Source organism: Falco biarmicus, chromosome 8 (genome assembly GCF_023638135.1).
Source record: "Falco biarmicus isolate bFalBia1 chromosome 8, bFalBia1.pri, whole genome shotgun sequence".
In the NCBI taxonomy this organism is placed as follows: domain Eukaryota; kingdom Metazoa; phylum Chordata; class Aves; order Falconiformes; family Falconidae; genus Falco; species Falco biarmicus.
Window position 1 is genome coordinate 45,485,195 of NC_079295.1, and position 27,326 is coordinate 45,512,520.

Below are 27,326 nucleotides of genomic sequence, written 5' to 3' on the forward strand. Positions count from 1 at the left end.
TTTACCACCACACCATCAAACTCATCTTCTCAGTAGGCTTCTGTGCTGTGTTCTTACACCACTAAGAGTAATCTGCTATTTCTGATGAGCAATTTAATCTTCCTGGGTTTGCCACACCCCAGACTGAATGTGCAGGTAAATGCAAATTCAATGTGTAAACTCCATGCCTGTGTTTGTTTTGCTATGAAGCAGCTCGATCATTAGTCAGGACAACTCATGAAATCAGCTCTCCACCACTAGCCAAATGGGCAATACAGAAAACAGTTTAAACTCCCACCTGCCTACTTGAACATCTATTGGCTCACACTAATCTAAGATGCACATCAAAGCTCCTGGAACTGAGAAGTGAATAGACTCATTTAAAAGCCACAAGACTCCAGCTCCATGTGGAGAGAATAAGCTCCACAGCCAGAAGACAAGACATCTTCCCTATACTGTCACCAGGGGAAGGAAGTCAAAGGTGCCTAGCAATTTATACATGGCAATTAGCTTCTCTTGATGTTAGGGATGACTTTATAACCAAGTGCATCACGCAACTATGACACACCCTGGTATGTCCAGAACACGTAGCTGCAGCTCAAAGTGGTCTTTAGGAGCCAGAAGCAGTTGTGTACAAGCCATGGTGTTTACCACATCTTTACACACATCGTGTTGATGTTCAAGTCATTTGGGTTGATTCCTACAAAAGCTCAACAGTCCAGGTTATCACTGAAAAAACTATTTAAGCTTTGTTAGGGCATGACCTAAGACCCAAAAGCTACACCGTCTGGTTTCTTTTGATATCAGCACTATAAAGGCAAGTGATTGGTTCTGCCCTTTCACCCTGTACCAAGACAGTGACCCCAGTTAACCAAGAAGTGTAAATGCTTTTCACATAGAAGCCTGAGACATGACTGGTAAAGCACAGACTTCCAAAAGAGTGGCAAAAGCAGCTGCTTATTATTTCTACCTTCTCAACGCAGAAGTCATCTTCCAAATGCAAAACTCAAATCATTCCCTTCGTTTGCAAAACCTGAACAGCTCTAATATCCATCACTTCCAGCTGTCCCCTTAACATAGGGTACTAGCCACTACAGGCACTATTATTTAAGTCTAGCTGGAATTGCAAACAAAACTTGCCCCAATAAAGCACTCCTCTATGGGAGCAATGGAACCTCCAGCTGAATTACAGCAGGGAGATAAAAAGCAAGCATCAATTCTTCCAAGGTAATGAGCTACCCAGAAGAAACATCTTATCTGGTGTGTTCCTATTCAAACCGTTGTTTGGTACGGTTATTGCTCTCTAAAGAAGAGCCAATTTAGAATTCATTTAGGAGTAAAGGGTATTCTTGGGCACCAAGCAGCTTAGGTCAAAAGCAAATGAGCGAAAGCCTTAGCTCTCTCCTTGAAGGTCCCTGCCACCCAACTTTTATGTTAAAGGCAAAGAGCACACCACTATCAGTAGCATGAGAAGGAGAGACAAGTAGCTTTTTAAAAAAATAAAACGTTATTCCTGTAAGCAAAACTCCTGCATGGGGCAAAAGGCTTCAGCAGACCCTAAGCCAGTCTTCTCCCACCAAAGGAAGGCCCATTTCTAAGCAAGCATAAAGACTGCACCAACAGAATGTTTGTTGGAAGTACTGAGAAGGTGATGAGTTACTTTGTATGGCAGATTGTCAGGACGCAGGACAATACTTACCCAGTTATCAGTCCTGGCTGAAGTTGCACAGTAGTGTCAAGACCACCATATAATCAAAAAGCTCACGCACTGACAGGATGCGGTCAGGTAAAACCGGGAAGTCTAAATTCTTGGACACCATGCCAGTATCATGAGCTCACAGTAAAGGAAGTAGTCCATCCTGCCTGTTCTGTTCCAGGTGAATGACAAATACTGTGCTAGTCAGTTCTTTCCAAGGAACACAATTTGTCACCCTCCTAGAGACCAGGCCACAGACTCTGACAAACAGTGCTAGTGCTGTGCTTTTTGATCCAGCTCATCCAGCCAACTTTCTGAATACGAAAGTAACAAAGTTTGTCATCTCAGGCTTAATTGAGCCTGGTACTCAGGAGATTATGAAACATCTCTACTAGCATAAATTTGAGCTTTGGACACAATACTGCTGAGGAATTTTTAATCCCATTTCAGAGGCTTTATCCAGCTGTCCTACTTCTTACACCAGCTAGGGTTCCTCCTTTGCTAATCATCAGCCTGACAGCTAAAGCCTACACATCAAAGTCCACTACTTAGATCTGTGCCTCAAAAATAGGAAGAAATCTGACTCCTGGAAGGAGTCTTTGCTTATACAATCACTACTTTTGAGTACGAGGCCCCAGACCCTTGAAACCTTTGAGGCATACAGTTGTCAAAAATTTCATCTGTCTGACAAATGTTAAGCTTGTAACATGAAAACACAACTTAAAACACTACTGTCCACCAAGTTCAAGCACTAACTACCAAGTGACTGGCTTCTGACAGAATGGGCAAGATGCATCTGAGTAAGTTAAAGGGAACTCCAGACTCTGCTCAAGTTACATCCTGTTTCTTAACCATAGTCCCATTTCAAACTCTTCCAGCAATCTTAGGAGAGTCTTACAGGAAGTGTACCTTTAAATCTGAGCAGTTTAAACTTCTTGCTTCAAAGGAACTTGAACTCCTGCTAAGTCAGTTCAACAATTTCTGGTAACAAGAGAAGAAAAGTTAAGTATTGCTCAGTGTATCACATGCTGGTTGAGGTTCAAAGGGATCACTGCACATCATCTTGTCCAACCCCTCTGCTCAAACAGGGCCACCTAGAATAGGTTCCTCATGACCACATCCAGACAGCTTTTGAAGTCTCCACTGTGGGAGATTCCACAACCTCCCAAGGGAAGCTGTGCCAGTGCTCAATTCATCACAGGAAAGGGGAAAAAAAGTGTTTCCTGATGTTCAGAGGAACCCTCCTGTGTTTCAGTTTGTATCCACTGCCTCTTGTCCTGTCACTGGGCACCACTGAGAAAAGTCTGGCCCTCTTCATCTCTACACCCTCCCTTTAAGTGTTTGTATACATTGGTAAGATTCCCCCTGAGCCTCCTCTTCTCCAGGCTGAAGAGCCCCAGCTATCTTGGCCAGTCTTCATAATAGGAGATGCTCCAGTTCCTTCACCATGTTCACAACCCTTCACTGGACTCTCTCCTGTACCTAAACACCTTTCTCATTCTGGGGAGCCCAGCACTAGACACATACTCCAGGTGTGGCCTCCCCATTGCCAAGCAGAGGGTAGGGCCACCTCCCCTGACCACCTCCCCTGACCTGTGGGCAACACTCACTCCTAGTGCAGCCTTCTTTGCAGCACGGGCAAAGCCACACAGAGAGCTGCATTAAAGTTGCAATGCAAGAATGAAAGTTTCCCTTAGAACCTTAACTCAGCACATATGGAGAGACTAATCCATGCTGTGTGACAAAGTCATGCCCCTGCCCCAGTTATCTGGGTAGGCATTACAAGAGGGAAATTAAAAGCCAGAAGGATGATCAGAAACAACCTCCCAATTTTGAAAACTGCACTGTGAAGATCAAGTTTATTTAGGTTGCTGGGTACTTGGGAATTCCCACCCACTAAGTCTTGGTAAAGTGACTCTTGAACATCTGTAAGAGCAGCACCACAACAAATCCACACTGTACTGGGCTCATAAGGGTTTGAACAGTACGAGCTAAACTCATGAATGAATGAGACTGAAGTTACTCACTGCCACTCACCAGGCAGGGTCTTCCAATACACTTCACAAGCTCCATGGTTCATTAGCTATAAAACACAGCAAGGAGAAGAGGGACAGGACTGTGCAAGTTAGCCTGACTTTCAGTGAAGTAGTACTTCAGTTTAGTATTAACTCTTGCATATCCACTCACTAAATTCAAGAGAAAGCACGATTTTCCCCAAAATGGCTGAGAACAGTTATAATTATGTTAAAACACTTTATTCTAAGGTAACAGGGATTCTTATTTATGCAAGCTGAGATTACATTTTCAATTTAATCCTACACATTCTGCTTAAGCTTTGGAGTTTAAGTTAACCACCAAAGTGTGTTTAAGACTGAATAAACCATTTCAAAATACAACAACATGCATTCTTTAAGGAACACTTACTTCAGAATTACCAATATAAGCAAGTTAGCTATTCTACTGAGACAGTGCTGTTCTCCCAATTCTTCAGAACCTGTTTTAACAGGTCTAGGAGGGACAAACATTTAGAAAGACACAAAGTCCAAGATGCTAGTCACCTCTATTATTGTAGCCAAGATCATTTTATCAAGTTGCTTACAGAGAGGAAAACTTCCTTATCTATTCAGCAGTCTGAAATAAAACTGCCCCAATAGCCCTCACACTATTTTACCCAGCAAACAGGGTAGGGACAAGCTCCCAAGCCAGATACTCCTAGTGCCCCCGCGAGCAGCCACCTACCATCCTACAGAGCATGAGGAGCCAAGACCCCTACCTTTACTACTTAACAGGGATGACAAAGTAGCAGTGACATGATTTTTCATAGCCTTTCCACCAAGAAGTAGCACTACAGATAAAAGGATACCCCTTCACCTTTCTTCTTGCAGGTCAGGGTGAAAAACACATTCATGTACTGCATGTTAATTGCAACATAAACATCTAGCCCATGCAAGCTGCTGACAAGGGTGCCTACCAGATGCCTCCGGAGCAGGAAGCTGCGTAGGATAAGCTGTTTCCTAGAAGGGCCATTTCTACTCTTCCCTGATTATCAGTAGATAGAACACAGCTATTAAAAAAAGTGTACTTATTATCTGCTTACAGATTTTAAATTCAAACAGTTTGCTCCCAATAGCATCCCCTTTTAAAAGGTAGCATAATTTAGGAAATACTCTTAAGAAATTTATGTAACAAATACTAAATTCCTGCTTTGGAAGTGATGTAAGCTTCATGCTGAATAACTTATGTCTTAAGTCTTGTTATTCACTTTAAGTTACCTAATCCAACATCTTTTCCTACTAGCAACACATTTACTCTTTGATAAGGCTAATCAAACAGTTAACTATAGACTTTGCTGCTATTTCAGGCTCTCTAATGACACAGTTTTAACCTGACTAAAAACAAGATTTCCACCCTAAAAGATTCAGGTTGCCTTCATGGAATTTATTTACACTTGTTCAAGATGGGAATGCTTCTTACAAGCATCAGCTCTCTCTTCTTAAGTTGAGGTCTGCTTTCTGGCAAGCCATCCCTGTTATTTCTGAGGAGTATTCTGAATTCCTATGGAGTCATCTCAAAGAATTTCTTTTGCTGCCTTTAATTCCCTTAATGAAATGAACACCAAGGGAACTCAGACAAGGTAAGATTGTTTTCTCACTCGTTAGATCTGTATGTTTTGTGCTATAAGTAGGAGTTTATGTATTCACACAAGCTCTTCTGCAATGAGTGAAAAACGATCAGCAGTATAAAGGCACCTCATCTCAGGGAGCATAATCTGGGAGGGAGATGGAGCAACAGAATGGGCTAAGTAGCACAGAATGGCCACATCGATCCCATGACTTAGTCCAGCCAAGCCACAAGGATGCAGTTTGGAGAAGGTAAGAAGTTCAAGGCAGAAAACAGGAGATAAGAGATGTTAAAAGCATATTGCAACAGTATTTGGGTTGCAAAGTTAATGAGGATATAGGAGTGATTAAAGCTGACTACCATTAATAGACAAGTTTACTGATGCCCTTAACTAACCTCTTACATTCTTGCCCAATCTTTTTCCCACTATCCTAATTGCAGGCTATCACTCCACTGCCTATATGGTAATTTTAGGCTCTCTAAAAGAAAAGATACACATTCTCCAATACAACATTCTAACCAGTTATAAAGCAATTTAATCAAAACATAGCAGGTGTCAGTACTTACACTAACTTAGTGCTTTAACAGTCGCCAGTACTCAACTGAAAGAATTTGTAATGAAAGCTGCATCAACCTGACAATCATTTTCCCTTTACTTACACCATTTCTTCAGATCTTTCAACTCACAGTGAAGACTTCCAGCTTCCTGCACTAGCAGATTCACTTCTGTCAAGAGGCAAGTCAACACATTGTTTTGCCTTTCCAACTGTTTCTACAGAGGCAGAAACCTTTAGCTGGACAGAGAAGGTAGGAACTTTTGTGAGTTCAGTAGAAGGGAGGCAATTACGATGTCCAAGGGAAGGGTACCAAGAGTCAGCTGCTGAACCCAAGAGTATCCAGGAACACCACAGGCAGTTGAAGAGAAGAATTACAGGCAACAGGATAGCCTCATAGAGGTGGGACATGATGTGGAAGATACTGTAGTTAAATGCTGCAGTTATCACATATTTAATTACAAAGACTGTGCGAAGCTACAAAATAGAATGGTCAAGACATGGTCCATGCATAGAAGAGACCCAAAATATTCCTCATAGCCATGGCTACATCTACAAACTGCAGATCTACAGTTTCAATAGCCAGAAAAATCAAAATTCAAACCTGAGTCTTCTTTCAAGGTGTTTAATGTAAATAGTAGGCTTTAAACATGAATACTGCTTTACCAGGCAAAGGATATATTCCAGTGCCCCACAACCTAACACAGTTCACACACAGATGTTTTTAGCTAAGCAAAAAACCCCCCAAACTTAAGATAGTGCAAGCTAGTTAAGTTTCAAAACATATTTTAGCCCATGTCATAAAATCCTAGAGCAGTCTGGGTTAGAAGGGACCTTAAAGATCATCTAGTTCCAACCCCCTGCCATGGGCAGGGACACCTTCCATTAGACAAGGCTGCTCAAAGCCCAGTCCAACCTGGTCCTGAGCACTGCCAGGGACGGGGCACCCACAGCTTCTCTAGGCAACCGGTGCCGGTGCCTCACCACCCTCACAGGAAAGGATTTCCTCCTAACATATAATCCAAGTCTACCCTCTTCAAGCTTAAAGCCATTACCCCTTGTCCTATCACTGCATGCCCCTGTATAAAGACCCTCTCCAGCTTTGTGGTCAGCCCCTTTAGGTACTAGAAGCTGCTGTAAGGTCTCCCCAGCGCCTTCTCTTCTCCAGGCTGAACAACCCCAACCCTCTCAGCCTGTCTGCATAGGAGAGGGGCTCCAGCCCTCTGATCACCTTCGTGGCCCCCTCTGGACTTGCTTCAACAGGTTCATGTCCTTCTTAAGTTGTCATTCAAAGATTTTGTTAAAAATGACCGACATGGAGTTCTGATGTTCCCTTGAAAGAGGGACTTTTTTTGGAAGATGACAGAATCAAAGCAGCTTGACCATTGAAAAAGCTGCAACTGTTCCCCTATGTATTTTACTTGGTGTGTATTTTGAACATTGAAGTCTTCCATTTTCACACACTACATTTTTATTTTTTAGTTAAAGTGTTCAGAGTCTGAGGTGAAGTGGCACAACTGTGTTCCAGTGGATCAGAGAAGTTGTACTACACTGAGTAGAGTTGAACAGTGTCCCTATGGCCGCAGGGAAACTGGATGTCCAAAGCATCCTGTGTTCATGAATTGGCTGCAAGCTAGATGTAGAGTCACAAGACTGAAGCAGTGAGCACAGAAATGGTTGACAGCGGGAATGCAGTAGTTTTTACATTCCAAATCCAAATATCAGTAACTCATTTTAGCAGAGTAAAAATTAAATGAGCATTGGAGGTACCTTTTGAAATAGTTAGTGCTGGGGACCACTGTGATCGTAGAATATCAAGACAAATGCTGCCATTACTGTTAATATTTGGATGATAGATTCTTGTTGTAAATGCAACCTGCAGAAGAAAGAAAATTTCAGTATGGGATACACATTACATCACATGGTAATGAATAGATTTATGGTACCAGCCACTCACCTTAGGTGGTTTGAAGGGATAATCTGTTGGGAAGTGAATTGTCAAGAAAAATACTCCACCTTGATAGGGACTGTCATTCTGTTAATGAGAAAGAATCATTGCAGTTTGAGAAGTTACTACAAGAAGACTAGTCATAAAAAGCTATGAACATCAATTCCCTCATACTTACTGGTCCCATTATTGTAGCTTGCCAGTGGAACACTGAAAAAGAGAAAGATTTACTTCAGTTTGTAGAAGCTCAAGTAATGAACTACTTTCTTCCAGACAAAGCAGCAGAGAAGTCTATTTTAAAAACAAAGCCTTCTGAAAGGCTGCAGGGAAGCCAGCCAACGAATTAAACAGACACAGAGCAAAGTACTCAACACTCCACAATCGCTTGGTCCACACTTTGGGATTGCTGTGGTACCCCACATGTGCCCTGCAAAAAAATCCCATTACAATGAAATCTAGACAGTTATAGTCAGCTTTTCAGACCCAACAAATTGTTACTTCAGCTTTGTTGTTTCCAGTGAAGCACCCGAATTAAAGTCCAGTCTCCGATGACTGCCCTCTTGGAACAAGCTACAACAAAAGTACAGTATGAAGTCATACCTTTCCTAGGTAGGATCTCTCCTACACAGATCCTTAGTCAAATGGAGAGTAAGCCTAAAGTTTGCATACACCATATGTAAAGAGGCAAAACCAGTAGTATCTTGACTGAATGTTTAAGCTTAATCTCCACAGACGCCTCAAGATTTCATTAAAGCAGCAGAAAGCAATACAAGTCTTAAGAGAATGCAAGAATGACAAGAGTCTGTCTGCTCGATACTTGGAGCCAGGATGTGCTAGTACACACTTTAGGTTAAATGGAGTCTCACTCATATGCATCTGTCCAAGAGAACATCTTAATCTGGTAATACAGAAGATTCACGAAGAATGTCTTTATGCTGCAGAACACAAGGAAAACAAAGCTGTTACTCTGTATAATGCATGTTAGGAAGTTCTTGGGGCTTGTGTTCTCTAAAGGCCCTACTGCTAGTCCCTGCAAAGAGTACTAGCTTAACAAATTATCTGTGAAACAGTACCACGGGAAGTTTCCCTCTGTATGCATGTCAGCTACATAGTATCTTCAGAACTGGGGAACTGTACAGAAGACTCCTGTTGTTGCTTCAAGACACAGAAGCTGAAGCCACCTGCAGCTGCATACTTCACTTGCAGCTGGTGTCTACAGCTTGCAGGACTACCTGGGTCAAAAGCAATCTTGGCCCACAGTGGGCTACCTGTTCTAATCTAGCATGAGCAGTTTTTAACTACCTGTGGTACAGGCATTACAGCTAGGAACAGCCCTGCCAAGGTAAGGGGAGAAGAATGTTTGGTTAGAGCAACATGTTTGTTACAAAGGGTACTGCAGCTGGTAAAACTCTACATTCAGTGCAGAATCAGCGAATAGAGAGAGCGGTTCATGTGCTCATATGTAGCATTCACTCATTTTAAAAGACTCCTGTGAGGCTGTCTGAACCCTATCACCCATAGCAAGACACTGAGAAACCTAGAGCAAGAGGACAAAGGAACAGCAGAAACCCTGCAGTGGAGATGGCAGGTCACCACAGAAAAGCCACCATGAATTCCCTAGGCATCAGTAGGATGCTGATAAGGTTCACTGTGACTGCAATGGACCTTAACCCAAATACCTCTGCACACTGAAAAGAGAAGCTGATACAACCACATATAGTCTTAAACCCAAGAAAAACCCAGAAAAGAAGAACACTTTCATAGTAGAACTTAACATTTTACAAGCTAGAAGGGCCATTTAGTTGTCTGGATCCATCCCCTGCCCTTCACTCCCACTCAGACTCAAGGAAAGTGCTTGTTTATACTAAGCTTTGAATTCTCACAATATCCAGGACAAGTCTGATGAACTAAGAGATGGATTTGTCATGGAGGGCTTTTTAAAATTGATTCTTTACTTTGAAATCTGCCACTCAAAGTTATTTACAAAGTAAGAGGATTGCTAACTTTCAGTAGCTAAACACAGGTGTACGTCTGGAAGTGAGCTAAGCTACCGCATAGCATTCTGCGGTCCCAAGCATATTTCCAAAACAAAGGCCAGAGGTGGGTGGAAGAGGGCTAAAATTATTAAGAGAAAGAAAATCCTGTCCCCACAGTTAGCAAGGCAGGAATGGCTCCTCACTTTCCAAAGTTTATGAACTATGGGGATGAGAAGCTTATAACTGGGGACAGTTTACATCAGCAGACTAACCACAAGATGCCACTCTGCAAGCACAGTATGTTCTGAGCTTTCAGAAACGTCTTTCTCTCAAGACAATTAAGGCAGACCTAGAACACAGGTATCTCAGAGAAGGCACATTTCCATTGCTGCCACTGCTATCCACTTACATACACCCAAAGGGCTGGTCTCAACAGTGTCTTTCATCAGAGGGCTTTCAGAAAGGTGGCACAGAGGAGAAGAATTGAGTATTACTTTAAAGCTTTCTGTATTCAGTAGTAACTTTCCATTATAAGCACTCAAACTTACATTACCAACTTCACCACCAGACAATCTCCACCTTTGATAGTCTTTGGAAACTACAAAGTAGTTTATCACGGCACAAATCACACTTGCTAATTTAAGGGAAAAAAGCCTCAGCTGGCTCTATGCCCTAGTAATTACTCTTCCATGAAACTACAACCTTCTCCAAAATACTATTTCCAAAGCAGAAATAAGATGTGGAATAGCTAGAAGCTTAATGCTGCTGTTGAAAACCCTCAAAACAAAACACAGCTTTCACTTGTTGGAAAACATTGCTGAACAGTAAGATCTCCACTACTTTCAGTATTTTCGTTCTCAGGTTTCAAGTGCTTTTTTTTAATCTAGTCCTAGATTTCCAAAGGAACATACATTTCTGTACATTTCAGCATTTCTGCATAGTTCACAAATGATTCAGGAAGACCTTGCCAGGTAATTTTTTCCTTTTAGAAAGTATACCTAAGCTTAGAGCTCTTAGCACGTAGATTGAGGGTTTCCCTACCTAAATATCCCCTACTCTCACAAGCTTGGATGCTTTGCTGAACAGCACACTTGTCAGAGAGACCACACTGCACAGCAAGTTCAATGCATGCTATTTAATGGGCATGCCAGTCAATGCCTCCAAGTAGCCTTCTCTACACAGCAGAACCGTGTAAAGAGTTCTTACATAGAAGAGTAGAGAGTTCTTACACAGAAGGCTTCTTACATAGCCTTCTCTACACAGCAGAACTGCTAGAAAGAGTGTAAACACATGCCCTCATCTCAAGCATTTTATAATGCAAGTACCTGAATTTACCCCAGGGCCCATGGTAAAGTTATAAAGCAGGTGGTGAATTTGCAAGTGTTCTTGTCTCATTGCAAATATCCTACTGATCTTGCTCACCTAACCAAGAGTTTAATGCTGCTACAAAAAAAGCAGTTCACCAGAAAGTGTAAAATCCTAGTCAATACAGGTAAGACCGTAAAGCTTGCAAAACCATTGCAGTTTAAAGGCCTCTCACAGAAAGCCACCGTAATGTACAGGGCAACAATTACATTGCCTCATTCACAGCTAATCAAAGCAGACTGGGGAACATTACCTATAACCAAGACAAAGAAGTATCCATACAAACACCATTAAGTCAAATCACACAATGTATCTTGCCCTCCTCCCTAGGCAAAAATGCATGCACAAGGTGACAATACATCTTCTTACTATAAAATTATGTTATACAAAAAAATTCAGGGTAGGACTTTAAAGTAACTGCTTTTTTCTGCTTTAACACAGCTCCTTGAGCTTCAAAAGGACAAAATAAGAACTCCAAATCATGCACCAGGTGAACAATTTTGCATAGGAAACATGACCAGCTGATGTTTCAGCCAAAGAGACTGTCCTAGGCTGCCTTACATGGAACCTGGCAGGGCCAACTGACTTGAGTACAGCTTTCAAACATAACAGTACTATGTGATTTAAGGATGCTCTGCCTGCACTTCCTATCTCATACCTAAGCAGCTATGTCCAAATCAAACCAGAAGCAGGATTTAGACATTTTGATTTTGCTTACTGAGAAAGCCACAAGCAGTATTCCAAACTGTGTGAAATCCTGCCTAAAAATTAAGAAAACTAACATTACTTTATGATTTAAACTTTAATTTACCAACTACTTTTTCCTCTGTTCACTTTTTAACCTCTTATCCCCAAAGACTGCATGTAACACTCTTAAAGTGTTAACTCACTCCTGTGCAAAATACAGTCAGCCCTGATTTTGCTGTGCTAGCATCTAGTATTAGGAACAGACTGTTTTGCTTCTACAGGACCATGTGACCACATCATATACAGTTCAGATATCAAAAAAGTTCAGAAAGCTGTATGCAGCTGCTGGCTGGTTTGGCCACAGACCTGCAGAGTTTATAACTTCACACCCTATGAGAACAGTTAATTCAAAAGGTCTAACTTGGCATGTCTTCAGTGTAGAGTTGCTCAATCAATAAAATGGGAGTAACACAAATCTTCAATGATACATAAGGCAGGTATTCTGTAATATATACAGAAGGGCAACAAATTTATGATTAGCATGTGGAGTAGCATCTAGTACTCTATAAAGAAACAGAAGGGTTCTCCTTGCTAAGGAGCTGGACACCCCGTTTTAGAAGAAAGGAAAAGAGTTAAGAGACTGCAGGTGTCTGATAGCAGCATACTTACTGTCATCACCAACAGGCCCTGCTGAACACTGTGCTGGAGGATCACGTGCCAGATCATTCAACTCCTGAAAAACATGAACAATTTATATAATTTCAAAACCAATCACACCATTGCTAAAAAAAACCAAACCCTGTTGGTGGCACTTTGGCCATCATTCTTGCTCACAAACAGAATGCTCCTATCAGTTTCCTGAAACCACAAGAATGGCAACAGTACAAGACTAATAGCCAGGACCTCAGAAAGCAAAGTTGCATCTTAAATTCAGGAAACACATTTGGCATATGCACTAGTTACCCCTCTAGGTTTCCACAGAGGATTAAGTAACAGCAATCCCCAATCTTTTCAGATTTAAATTCTTTGATAACAGAACTTAAGAAATCGCAAGCACTACCAAGGTGAATATATATTCCACTATCTCCAGGTCAGAGCGCTAAAATGGCCTCAATCCAGCAATTCTCAATATCAGCTGTATTTCATCCCCTGCATTGTAAGGGCTCCCAGGCTGCTCCAGCTATAGTAATCTAGTTTATCATCCAAGCCTGCAGTAGCCTTTATGCAGTATGCAAAACTTCAATAGCCTGTGGTTGTTCCGTTTCCAGATGTGTGCATCTGTGGATACAGGTGGTTAAGTCAAGCGTCAAGTCAAGTTTTCCTCTGAAAAAATCCTATTATGAGTCTCAATTGCTCTGACTGGACAGCTTGAGTCATTCAGAGTATTTCTGAACTATATGCCAAGTTTCAATTTGAAGCAAAATCTCAGCCCAGATCAGAGAGGCCACACATTGTCACCAGTAACTCACATGGGCAATCTGCTCAGGAAGTGGACGTTTAGTGGCAAGTGCAAATAGAGTAAAACTTTAAAGTCAAACTTCGTCTGCTCTATTTCTGGCTCAGCCACTGACCTGCTTTGCATGATGGACCCAAACATACCAACTTTTTTCTGTGCTAGCTCAGTCTAGAAAGCTAAACAAACACCAGACAACCATTACACGGACAACTAAATCTAGCATTCAGGAAACAACATCCTATGCTGTCCCTGGCCCTCTGCACATTCAGCTTTTCACCTCACAGCTTGCAAGGGTTGCAAGCCACAGTCCACAGTGGACTCTCAGATACCAGACTTATCTGAAGTTTTGATAGACAAAACACTTAAGTACAATGACCAAGACAAGCTGACTGCAGGAATGGAAAAAGCTTGCCACTTAACAGCCTTTTGTTATTTACAGGCAATATTTAAGTTCTTGAATAGATGACCTCTAGGAGTTCCAGCTTCTACTTCCCATGGACTGGGTGGGAGGCCACCACTAACCAAACCCTCTTCTACAACACAAGAACACTGCCTTACATCAAACAGGTGAATCTCAGGATTTTCCTCAGTATGCACTCCCCCAGAAGCCTGGCAGTGGAAATAAAGCTTCACATACCCTGAGTACTGGTTTTGCTTGCAGTAGCTCCCAACTTCTAAAGAACCCAGCTGAAAGTCTCCTGACACTCTGCTAGTGCTCCTACCAAGCTTCTTTGCTGACCCAAGCAAACCTTGCCCCCATACTTTGTGGTTCAGCACGAACTTCGGCAGGAGTAGGTACTGAGCATGCAGCACTCGCTCAAGAGCCTACTCCCTCCTGAAGGTGAGGAATACCTCCCAGATACCCTCTGAAGGAGGAAAGCCCTTCACAGTTGTCAGTTACGCATGTAAACTCAGAGCAGCCAACCTCATCCACCTGAGGACTCCCTCCTTACTTCCTGGTTGCAACCATCAGCTAGCACAAAGATCAGTAATGCACTCACTCCCCACCAGCACACTTCACACCACCTGCTGTACACCTCTGTTTTAACTCCAGAACATTAAATGTGTCAAGGAGCATCCTGAGCAATGAAGAATACTGCTCTAACCTAGAGAAGTGCATGTACTACAAAGTTCTCAGATGGCAACAGTCTGAAAAATACAGAGTAGCAGACACCACTGTGTTCTACTTCAGCATCAGCAAACCAAGAGACACCCTGTGCCATCAGTGCAGTGAAGGAACATGCAGCCACTTACACACAACTTCACTGGCACTTGAAGGCCACACCTTCGTAATCAGTCTAGCCACAGCTAAAAAGAATGAAGTGAGTCTCCACATGCACAAATCCAGAAGCATGGGCATGAAAACTTAAAAACAGGAATATACCCACTCTTACTAAAGGTGTATAGAGTATGGTCGACTTCTAAATGCTATTGAACTCCTCTGAAAAAAATAATTTAATGCTACGGTACTCAAAACCCCAAACATCTGTTAAAAAACACCATATATTGAAACCTCTCTTCCTTACCATTTCTCATCCCCTTCACTCCTGTTTTACACCTAAATACAATGCAACAACACTAGATCCTGAAGAAGCACAATTGTAAGAACCCATGTTTTCTGTGTAAGACCACAACCTACTATGAACTGTATTTAAGAACCTAGTACACACCTTCCCTCCTACAAAGGAGAAATAGTTAAAAACACAGGCTGCAGCATGAGCCCATACTCTACCATCTAGTACAGGGGTCCTCAAACTTTTTAACCGGGGGGCCGGCATGTGGATGAAGTGGCAGGCAGTCATCTGCGGCTGCTTGGTTCCCCCCAACCCCTGGCAGGGAGGTTCTGTAAATACTGAGGGCCAGACTGAGGACCCTGGGGGGCTGTATCCAGCCTGCGGGCTGTAGTTTGAGGACCCCTGATCTAGTAGATACACAGCTCTAAAGCTGCCCTGACATTTACCTTATGTCCCACTGCTAAAAAGCGCCACTTAACTGAACTGGATGAAACCCACACCTTCAGTGACAGCACAGTGTAAATCTCACAACATATGCAGAGGCAACTATGAAGTTCAGTTAGTAGCAACCCTGTTTCTCATCAAAATACTATTTCTTTTCAATCTTCAGTTCCAGCTAGAAGGAATACTTCAGTGTTCTGAAGCCATGTGTAGTATCTTACTGGGAAGAGATGACTTACAGGGAACACTCATACCACTTGTCTCAGTGATACAGTTCTCACCCAAAGCAGCATTTCATGTTCTGCTCTATAAATTCAGACTGCAACATCACAGATTAAAAGTACCATGTAAAAAGCAACATATACACTCCTCACGCTTGGAAAAGTCTAGCAACTATTCTCAACTCAAGCCCATGCAGAACAATAGCTCAGGTAACAATGAGGGAGCATAACCTCCACAAGACATCTCTGGAGCACAGCCACTAGCTGCAGTAGACTGGCAGTTGCCTCTGCCCACCGGAGAGGCTAACACATTACCAGATTTCCTGGAGGGCACAGATTATCGCTTTAACAAGCCATTCTCTCCAAGCTGCTGACACACTAGTAATACTCCCACTATGCGCTTGTCAGACCTGCAGAGCCACATTTAAAAACAGGAATGGTAGCTATAGAGAGCTGCATTTATCCAGGTACAAATGGAGGGGAGCATCCACTGCTGCAGCACAGTGCCAAGCCTCTACATCTATCAGAGAGGTTACTTTGCCTTTTGAAAACTTCTGTGCAGTTTTCCAAGGTACTGCTAGCCCAACACCAGACCTAGTGAGGTCTTTGCTTCCAGATGCTGCTGAAGGAGACTGACAACCAGCTAGTTGTAACTCAGAACAAGTTACTCTGGAGTTCACATAAAACTGGAACTCGCAATACATGGAGGATTCAACTACAGCTTAGTATCATCTACAAGCCAGCCATTACTGCATGAATCTGATCCTAAGCTGCAAAGTCTGCTGTGTTTCCCTGCAATCTGGGAAGGCTTGCTGGTCAATGATCCAGTCTGACCTTGGCAGCACTGATTTTGAACCAAAACCTGAAGAAAGCCATAGCTGGTTACCATTTGAGACAGTTTCTGATACTTAAGCACATGTAGAACATTTTGCTTTAGGAACTTAAAAGTGAGGATTCAAGCAGCCTTTGGATGAAGTTTCAGTTTGAGTTACTCAGCTTCCAGGAGGCCACCTCACAAGCTGCCTTCAGCTAGAAAGCCAACTTACAGAATTTAAAGTTTTTGCCATCTCCCCTACAGCAAAATACCCTTGAGGTTGGGCCCACTGCTGCAGATCATGCCATTAACTTCACCCATCTCACAGCTAAAAGTATTAGTTCCTCAGCAAAAAAATGAAGTGGAAGCATGGCACAAAGGTTTCAAGTGTCCTGCCCAAGGCCAAGCTGAATGAAACTACTGTTGCATGCATAAACTAGATATCCCAAAAGCTACTAAACTCGCACATGGAACTGACATTTAAGCTCCAAAAGTAGATTTTATTGTGCTCCTAAGCTCCCAACACTACAAACTACTCAGGGGTTCCAGGAGAGCATTTTAAGGAAGATGGGAGTGTGCTTATGCCACTGAATCCCAAGCTGCACTTCCCAAACCATGAAAAGCATCAGCAGCTAGCGAGGCCTCAGGGCACACAGGGAAGTCAGTGCCTCAAGTCTCACTCAGGCCCACACCACCCTCCTCCCCACAGTCTATTTCCCAGCAGCCATAACATTGCATCTCAAACATGTCTTGATCAAGCATTTCACAAATTGCACAGGAAGTTTTTAAAGCACTACCACACACAAGTGTTTAAAGTCTTACCTTAAAGTTTAACCCTGCACATGTTTAAAGTTATAATTAGTTGTAACTGTAAACTCTAAAGACATTTGTTGCAGTTTGAGTTATTCCTCTAGACAACAATTCCCTCCCCAGTCTAACATAGTACTGGTAAAAGCTGGTCTGGCCAGAATAAGGCTGGTTTTAAGGATTAAGTTAATGCCAATACAGCCTTTAGTAAGAACCATCAACGTAACTAGCAACATCAAGCAAGTAAAGCGCCAGTTATTTCCAGCAATTTTAATGCTTTGGTACACAGCACAGTTTCTCAAATACACTCCAAAACACTTTGTATATGCCTACAAACAGTCAAAGTCCTTTTAGGTTGGACTCCATGATCTTTCCTCTCTACTACGGTTTGAGCTGTTTTCAAAACCTAATTTACTCAGGGACCACATCATTAGCTTGATCATAAGCCTAATTTTTGCTTCAGGTTGCTGCTATAAGCAAAGCAAACTTTTAATTAAACTTCAGCAAGTTTATTTGCCTGAACCCTTCTGTGACAGGCAGTCTAGGGCCATGTTACAAAATCGTGACTTACCCAACCAAAAAACAACTTTCAGCCACTCAACCATGAACTGCTAGCAGCTTTCACCAGAGCACTGCCAAGCAGTACGGAATCAGGGCCAAAGCCAAATCAATAGCACTCTGCCTTACCTCAGCAGCGAGACCATGGCGCAGACAAGCAGCTGCCAGCTACCTGTGCAGGTCTGATGCAGACATTAGGTTAGGCCAGACCCTGCTGCACACTCCCTGGGCCAGCAGGTTCTACCTTTACCTGTTGCTGAAGGTACTGTGTCAGGTGAGGTGCAAGAGCATACATCCATCATGCATTTCATCAGCTGCTCCCTACTTGCCAAACAGTACCTCCGTACAAGGTAGCACTCACACATGCGCACCGTGGTCAGATCACCAATTCCCTACAGCATCTGTCGGTGCTCTCCCAGTCTACAGGACTTTTGTGATTCCAGAGCATCTGCCGTTCTAAGGCTGCTACCCCTATTAACAGAGCATTTTAATCTTCAGAAATATTTTAATCCTTTCCCTTTGACAGAATCTCCTTTCTCAATGCTTGAAGTGGCTCAGATCCACTGACTTTGACTTCTTACAAGGCTCTGCAAAAGTCAGAAGGCAAGCAGTTAAGTGAGTAGCATGAGAAGAGTCAAGCTGCATTAAATACAGGAATAACCAAAGCACAAGTTACAAACAAGCTCTGATGTAACTCACTTTTTTAAAAGCCCAAACATCAAGAAGATCACCAGAGTGATGTATAACTTCCTCCTGGTGTGGAATCCAAGTATTAAAAAGCCAAACTAGCCAACAGAAGCTTAACCAGTAGTCTCTGTACTAGCAACACACAAGATATTTAACACAGATGGGCTGCGCTGGCAGCTCCACAAACACAGCAAGAGGCCGTAACGGAAGAACCAAGTTGTTCCCACTGGCTGTTGTAAAGCAGAACTGGTAGCACAAAAATAACACAAAGTTTGCTCCAGCACAGGTGGCATGCATACAATTCTGTGAACATTGTTTACCTAGCCAATCTATCCAACACATCCCATCCACCACTAGTGTTCATTTTGGCAGAAGTGATACTTGAGCATCTCAGGAGGTCAAGCAGCTCTGGACTACTGGCAAGCCCATTGTCTTCTGCACTTTAACAGGGAAATAGCTGTGGAACATGCAGTTTAGTTCTGCAAAGCATTACCTGTTTTTTGGGCCTCCACGTTATAAGCAGTAATAAGCCACCATTCCTCTGCTGTAAGAAAATGTTTTACTTCAGCAGGGCTGAAGCACAGCATCCAACTGCCCCCCACTGCAGGGTCCATCAAGCAGTTAACATGGGGGAACCCATAAAAGACAATGAACTTTTTACTTGCTCTCCCACTCAAAGCGCTACAAACAGTGCCCGCTACAAACAGTGCCCTCGTTATTCACTTTCAGGTAATGCATTTCCTAAAGATAAGCAACAGATGAGGATGCAGCTGAATCCAAAGTACTTCAGCTTAAATGTTAAAATGGAAACTATTCATTACAGGCCTCCAGTATCACTCCCATCCTACCTCTGGATATCTTCACAATCCATTTCTTCTAAAATATATCCATGATAAAATAGATCAGTTTTATATATATAAAAAATTAACAAGTGTTACACTTCATTGCTATCCCCACACTTCATGAGGACTCTGGCTGGCATGATTTCTTACACATCAAACATTTCTCACAAGGGGAAAAAAAAAGTTCCAAGTTTTAGATTTGCAAGCCAGCAAGCACCTAAGCAAGAATCAAGTCCACCACTGCCTCAAAGATCGTAGCAAATAATACAAGCAGCAATCTGATAGCAGGTCTTAAGTCTGAGCTCTTTCAGAGCATCTGCTTAAAGAACAGCTGCTGCTTCATGCACACTTATCCCAGCTTGAGCCTCTGCACAACCCCAAGAGGAACTGCATCACCAGACACCCTCGGATGAAACGCACAGGCTCTGGCACTACCTCACACATCAGTAACAACAGTACTTACCCAGCTGCAAAAAACTTCTTGTTTACCCCTCTTCCAGCCCAGAAGAGTTCAACATGCAAGAGGCCATTTCAGTAACACTGTATCTAAGGTTTACTCTTGGGATTTTCTGCTTGCTTCGGAGCTCCCATCCTTGTATTATCCAAGGACACAAAAATTTTGGAGAAAGCCTCATAGCCTGTGGTCAAGAACAAAACCACCAAGCACAAGAGCCAGTGGCAAGACTGAGACCTGAACCCAGATGTATCAAGACTTATAAAACTCTCTAAAAATGCCTAAGCAGCAGCTTTCCTTCCCATCCTTTCTTTGTGCTCAAGTCTATTGGGATTATTTCTACTTGATCCACATTCCGCAGGCTTTTGTTCTTGCCACAAGGTGCAACAGCAAAGGTCAGAAACTTGGCTGTTTCCTCATTACCTTGACAGGGATGGTCACTATGCTTAAGATACCACTGCTTTTCCCAGAAATGAGAATAAAAAGATGATGATAGGAACACTCTCCACAGGGTTTAATAGCAGGAGTGTAAACAAGCAGTGATTACTACTTAAGTGAGACAGCCACAGTAACTCAAATTAAGAGTGCTCCTCCTTCCCAGCCTATAGTTTAACTCCCATATAACTTTTAAAGCATCTGGACTACTAGAACAAGCTGATTCATTTCCCTTCATATGCTTCGTAACTTTACGCAGCCCCCATTATCCCTCAGGATTCTTTTATCTTTGAAAAGCAGCACGAAGAGTCGGTCCACAAGCACCTAGCATTAACAAAGGCCCAACACATCTGGCTTCTCTCCTGTCAAAAACCACCGGCCAGCAACAGAAGCGCTGAGTGTTGAATCTTGAACCTCAGCACGCACCAAACTACAACAAAGCAGCTTTCCCTGCTTCACAAGTTACCCAATAGAAGATATACCCTCCCCACAAAAGCCCTGTGCTATCTGCACGTGTCCCCCCACCCACAGCAGTCACATTTACCCTGTGCAGCATTCGCTGCCGTGTCTCCTAGGTCTATTCCGATGGCAAGCACACGTCCCACTCCCAAGGAGGACACATGCTCTTTCAAAACACCTGCAAGGCCACACACATGCCACAGAGCAGTCCTCACAGTGTACTGAGTATCACTAACGTGACAGAATGTTGCAGACAAGCAATACTCAGCTGCAGGCCAACTTCCTTATGTAGCCCCCTACCATACACTTATCTGGAGATTTCAATACACTAAAATTAAAATCCTTTCCTTTCAAGCTCTATTTATTCCACAAGCATACATAAGCTCTCCAGTTTTCTTCTCCACCTTATCTTTAATTCGATCAGTATTACACATGAAGCTTCACAAAAACTTCAAGATAACCTACAATCAAAGCAGAGATGTAAACGCATAAGCCAAACCTGACACACCACACAACAAAACAGAGGCAGCAAACCAATGCTGAATATTAGGTAGCTGGTTCACATCTGGTTTGGGACAAAAACTACATTTACATAGTAACAGAGACTAGAAACTCTACAGGAGGGACTGGCTTCTACACCTGAACCTTGCATGGGGACTCCAAACTGACAGTTACAGGTTTTGCAGGGAAAAGGACAGAAATTCCCTGCCTGACTCGACTCACCAATGTAGTAAAAGTATACTTCCATAATCCGTTGTTTGGGTTTTTTTTTGCCTCCTGGTAAAAGATACTGTGCGAATCCAGCAAAGCATAGTTCTAAGACTACAGGGGCGTCAGCAGCAGCGTTCTTCTAAAATGCTGGGACACCAAGTGCGGTGCAGCTCCTGCTCCGGGAGAAGGCACCTCGCGTGGCTTCCCCTACAAGTCTACTAGATGACTCAGGATGTTCCAACAGAACCAGCTCCTTTAAAACCACAAATCACACTATTTTGACTAGTCTAACATGACAAGTTTACTACGCTTGGCTCACGCTTCAGCACCCGGCACCGAACACGCGGCCCCCGAGGGCGCAGCGGGGCCGCTCGCCACTCCCGGGGAGCGCCGCCAGCGCTTCCCGCGCGGGGCCGCCGGGCCCACGCTGCCCCGCTCCACGCCCGGTGCGGCTCCGGCACCCGCCAAGCGGCGGCGGCCGCTGCCACCCCCGGGCCCGCCGCCGTGCCCCGCCGCCGGCGCCCCCTCGCGGCCCCCGGGCCCGGCCTCCGGGGGCCACGTTGCCTCCGAGGGGCCCGCCCGCCGCGGAGAGCGGCCCCCGGCCCCGCCGCAGCGGGACCCTCCCGGTCGGCGGAGCAAACAAAGCGGCCCGGCAGGCCTCAGCCCCCGGGCCCGCCCCGCCGGGGGAACTTCGCCGCCGCCTGCCCGCGTCCGGCCGCCGCCGGCCCCTCAGCGCGGGCGGGGAGTGGCGTCCGCGGACCCGGGGGGGGGGGGGGGGTACGGGGGGGCCGGGGACCCCGCGCAGCCGGGGCGGCCCCGGCCCAGCCTCCCCCCCCGCGCCAGGCCCGGGCGGCGGCAGCGGCCCGCGCGGGTTATGTAAGGCGAGCCGGGGCCGGGCCGGGGCGGCGGGGCCCTGCCCTTACCTTGTGGATTCTCTTCAGCGCCATTGTGTGCGCGAGGCGGCGAGGAGGAGCGGGCGGGGAGGGGGCAGCCCGCGGGGACTATTTTCCGAGGGGGAGGGGGGGAGGAGGAGCGCGGAGGTGGCGGCGCGGAAGAGGGGGGGGAGGAGAAGGGGGGAGGGGAAGGAGAGAGAGAAGGGGGGGAGGGAAGGAGGAAGGGAAGGGGGCCCCCCCCTGAAGGCGGCGGCGGCGGCCGGCGGCGAGCCGGCCTGGCGGTGCTGCCCGGCGGCGCCGCTGAGCTAGAGCTCGCTGCCGCAGCTCCTACCGCATCCCTCCGCCGCCGCTTTATGCGCTGGCGCCTCCTCGCCGGCCTTCCGCGTATCACTCCGCCGCGGCTCCCCTGCCCCCGCCGCGCTCCGCCGCCCGACGACGGCCCGCACTTGGCGGCACGGAGGCGGCCGCTGCGACGGCGCGGGAAGCGGGGAGCCGAGGGCGGGCTGGAGGAGAGCGGAGGCGGCCGGGTGGGGGAGAGGGAGGACGGAGGAGGACTATTTGTCCTGCGGCCGCCGTGCAGAACTCTCCAGAAGGGGGAGGGGGAGAGCGCGGAAGGATACGGCGGCGCGCGTGACGGAGTGATCTCGCGAGAAAGCGGGATGGGAACGAGTCCCGGCCGCGCCGCCGCTGTGGGGCCGGGCCTGAGGCGCCGGGGCCGGAGCTGAGGCCGGGTGGGACCCTGCGGCCGAGGCGGGACCCTGCGCCCGAGGCGGGAGCTGCTGCTGCCTCTGCGGCGCTCCCCGGCCTGGGAGTCGGTGTCCGGTCCCAGGTGTCCGGGCTGAGGCCGTAGGGAGCCCGAGGCCGCATCGGGGAGGAGGGCCGCCGGCGGCCAACCCCCCCCCGGGAGGCCGGGAGAGCACCCGGGACAGGCGGAGGCCCTGTGGGGACGTGTTAAGTGGCGCTAAGAGCGATGTTGTGACACCTCGTGCCTGGCGCGGTGGCGGGCGGCTCGGCTCAGCTCCCCTCGCCGCGGGTACTGGCACGGGGCTGGGACACCGTAATTCATTTTTAGGCCTGGGAGGGCGCACAGACAAAGTACATCAAGTAGATCACAGAGTGGCTGCATAATAAAGGTTTGAACCATCAAACAGCCTTTTATTTGCATAGCAGAGTATCTCAAATACCAGGCTTACCGAGTGTGCCAAAACCTTCAATGTGTGTACCACGGCCTTCAGTGAAGAACACGAGGGAAGTGACCGAGGGCTTGGCACCCAGCAGGCCAGCAGCATGGAGGGAGGCAAAGACTCCAGCAGCGACAGCATCCAGAGCCCCTGTGGCCAGAGATGGAAGAAATTTCCATCCAGCATCCCCATGGAGAACACCAATACGGGTGAAAATAACGATTATTCTTAGATGACTGAGCAGCTTGTATCAATAAAAGTTCATCAAATAATCCTTCTGATGGCTACCGACAAGCTGAAGGGTTCTGCACGGCATCAGCGAGCCGAACCCTTTAACCACGTCCTGTTTGTGCAATTGCAAGATGAAAGCACAAATGGGTAATCGCCGTAAACAGCCAGCTCAAACAAAAGGGCAACTTCCCTTCAGGTCTGAATCATCAGCAACTGAGTGAACGAAACTGGGAACAGGGCGCTGCTCAGGACAAGGACTTTGTGCGCATGTTCAAACAAGGTACCTCTGGAGGGGAGTTCAGCCTGACAACCAAACTGCCCGCCTGTACATATTCCCATGGGACATCTTGTAAGACTAAGACATTTTAACATCTACATTAAATTGGAGTCTTTTCTGTTGGTCCTGCTTCTCTTCCCATTGTCTGCTTTGCATCATGAATTGGAACTGGATGCTTGCCCCTCTGTCTTGGGCTTGTGGTGCCCAGTGCCTTGTGCTGTCTGGACCCTTCCAAGCTGGCAGTCCTGCTACAGAGTTGAGTAAGAAAAATGCCAAGAGCATTTTTTTAATCAGGTTGGAAGTCATAAGATTTTCTGAGAAGATGTCAGTTTCTGTTCCTTTCCAGGAAAGCCTGGTTTCATATGGATTTCTCTCATTTTTAGTGAATTATGATTTTCTGTTATTGCCTCTCTGTCTTCTCCTTACCTAGTACTGCATCAGGGTTGTTTTCCACAGTTCTCAGCAATCCCATACCTCCTGTGCATCTCTCGGCAGAGAGCAATGAAAGGGTTAAACAGGAAACTTTAGAGGTAAGTAAAATACTCAACTCCAAGCAGTGACAAACAGTTCTGTGCTTGGCGCTCAGCTCCAAAATGTCCCCTGGGGTCAGACTGTCCCTTTGTTAAAGCACCCTTCTGCCATCTAGTCCCTGTAGCCAGCAGAGCTACCTGCAGGATTAATTTGCTTGCTGCTTTTGAATGGGCAAGGTTTGGAAACCCCACACTACTTCTGATGCGTTGGTGATGATGAACTCATGCCTGTTGCTCTCAAACCACCTGCTCTTCCCTCCTGCCTGCATATCTGCTGCTCAGGGCAGAGGTGAGGATCTCTGATACTCCCACCCTGGCCTCACAGAGGCCTGGGGACTGCTGCCCCCCAGCAATAGCTGTGGTCCGTTCTCATGCTGACTTTGCTGCCAGCCTTTCTGCAACAATTCAAGGTTTCTTTTCTGGTGGCTTTAGCATAGGGTGTGTTTTGAATTAATTTCTCTTTCCTCTTCCACATTTGGTATGGAGAAAATAAATCACAGATTCATAAAAATGGTTTCCTGACGTTGGGGGGGGGGGGGGGGGGGTGTCAACTATTTTGGTTCATTTTGTGGCTTCTTGCACTTTTCCCTCTTTTTTGGTGCCTTTTGGGTTGCTGGACACCCTTCAGTTGCAGAAGAGCAGACAACAACCTTGCACTGCTCATTGCTCTGCCACCAGGGAGCCTGCAGCCCTTCCTTGCCACACCAGTCTCCACCAGCACGGGGAGCCAGAAAAGCTCAAATACTACTCCCAAGTAGTCCTGGCCTTTAAGGCTCCCCCCAGTCCTGGGGCAGAGGCAAAAGTCCTTTTCTTCCAGCATTTTCTGTTTTCCTCTCTTATTGCCCAGCCAATGTGGGATCAGTCAGGGGGGTCAGGCTGTCTGACCGGGGTCAGGCAGTCTAAATTCCTGCTTACTAGAAGTGACATCGCAAATTCCTCTTTACTAGGAGGTGCTCCCTTGGTCCCTGAGAGCAGTACGGCCATGATAGCTTTGGACAGGGCTGGAGCTGCAGTCCTACTGGTGACTGCCGGGGACACAAAGGGCTTCCTTCTGCTCAGGCATCTCCGGACGCAACCTTCTCATGTTTATGGGGCCGTTTCCCAAAAACCTTCAAGTCACAGCCTCTAAGGACTTCACTTCTCAGAGGTCTGCACATCAGCCAAGATTAATCTTTTTCCAGTATTCTCAGGAAAAATGCTGGAGTTTGTCCCCAAATTGGAAAATTATTTTTGGTTCACAGTAGCAACAGAAACAGCCCAGATTCTACTTTTTCCTTACCGAGCTTTGAAAAGTTCTCTCTGAGTAGTACAGCATTGTAAAACTCAATCCAGAGAACAAACAATTTTGAACATAAAAAGATAGGAAAATAGTTTTGTTGTGGTTTTAGTACCAGTGATAACTATGATCTGCTATTTCTTACCGGATGGATGTGAATTTCTTTAAGAGATAAGTGGAAGCAGAAAAGTGATGTTCATTGTTGTTAATCACAAGGTCAGTCCTCTTAGAATTGCTGAAAGGCAAATCTCAGTTGCAACTTCTGTAGCTGTAAATGGATAGATGTTAACTTGGCGTAGGCTGCAGGAAATTGAAGGTTAGGACGTGTCTTATCCAGAAGGTATTTTCCTCAAGATTCACAGTTAGGTCTTTGTCTGATGTGGTAGTAGATTAAGTAGCTTTCCACTGAGGCTCAAACATGTCTAAAAATGCCATGAGGTGCAAGAAAGATCAGGCACAAATAAACATTAACGTAAGATCACAGGGAGTAGAACAAGGGAATACCTGACCCTGTTGAGCTCAAGCTCAGGATTTCCCCTCCTGGCATTTCACTCCATCACACTATGGTTTTCGTGTCCTTTGCATTCCCTTCCTCTTTGCTTTCTCTCTTTGCTCAGGTTTTTCGTTTACGTTTCTCCTTCATGGTCCTGGCTGCAGCACTTTATCACCGCCCATCTCCCTGCTGTCTCTTGATTTCTACTTTCTCTAGTTAGGACTTTCTTATCCCGCTGCATTTTTTATCACTTCTCTGCCACATCACCTGCAGCTTCTGCAGCTGTCCTGCAGGTTTCGGTCTCTCCCCACCCCTGCCCAAACATGGAGACAGTGGGATTGACCCATATGCACTTTTCTGTACCCGGCATGAGATCATATCCTGGCCCTGTTCTCCAAAAGGATGTGTGCTGCTCACCAGCACCAGAGAAGATGCTTTGGGCTACATCTGCTATGAAAATTCATGGCTGGTCCCCATCCGTGGTAGCCCTGCTGCAGAGAAAGCATTCCTTGTTAGGCAGATGCTGTCTCACCCTGCCAGTTGCTGCTGGACCCTCATGCAGCACCCCACCACAGCATTTTAGGAGGTGTCCCACCTGCAGCTGCCTGCCTTCTCTCTCTCAAGGAGATAGCTGGTCCTGCAGACCCGGGGCACCGTGGGGTACTGTGGTCTCTCATCCCAAGGGCACCGCTGTGCTCTTCGCTTCTGTTCCAGAGACACACTGAGAGATCTGCTGTCAGTGCCTGCCAACATCATCCCGTGCCAACATCACCCGCTACAAAATAGCAGAGCATCACTGGAAGAGTTAGCTGAGTCCTGCCTTATCCTTGCATGACTCCTGCCTCCATGTGCCTTTCCTTCACCATCTTCCTCTGATCAGCTCTGCTCAACAGGGTCAGGTTGCAGTGCTGTATTAGGGGAAAAAAGCTAGACATGCTTAGGCAAAGGCACAAAAATTTAAAGAAGTGCAAACTTCCCAGCCTAGCTGGCTAAATCTGATTTTTCTAGGCTTTGGTAACCAGTGAGCCCTTTGTTAGAAGGTGAAAAAAGATAACTGTAAAGGAGGACAGCTCTGAAGACACAACTGGAAAAAGGAAAACCCCACACTTTTAACAAGGTTTGGCGCACACCAGTGGGCAAGCCTCAAAGAAAATAGCTCCCAGAAAAACAGACCTGGAGCAGTGGAGAAAGTGAAGTGAAGGGTTAGGGAGAAGAAAGCT

At 45.7% G+C, this 27,326-nt stretch overlaps 1 protein-coding gene across 2 annotated transcripts in view; it reads right to left on the reverse strand.

Annotated features, from left to right (window-relative positions):
• Nucleotides 1-22,455, reverse strand: part of UBE2D2 (ubiquitin conjugating enzyme E2 D2) — a 29,740-nt gene extending 7,285 nt beyond the window's left edge. Inside the window, exons 1-5 of one of the 2 annotated variants that reach the window (XM_056348720.1) lie at nucleotides 22,149-22,318; nucleotides 12,496-12,559; nucleotides 7,977-8,008; nucleotides 7,808-7,885; nucleotides 7,621-7,726 (exon numbers count right to left, since the gene is read on the reverse strand). In XM_056348720.1, the coding sequence (XP_056204695.1) occupies nucleotides 7,621-7,726; nucleotides 7,808-7,885; nucleotides 7,977-8,008; nucleotides 12,496-12,559; nucleotides 22,149-22,172 (304 nt within the window). In that variant the 5' untranslated portion in view covers nucleotides 22,173-22,318. Of the gene's footprint in view, nucleotides 1-7,620; nucleotides 7,727-7,807; nucleotides 7,886-7,976; nucleotides 8,009-12,495; nucleotides 12,560-22,148 lie in introns of both variants that reach the window. The other variant, XM_056348721.1, reaches the window with a different exon arrangement.
• Between the last annotated feature and the right edge of the window lie 4,871 nt (nucleotides 22,456-27,326).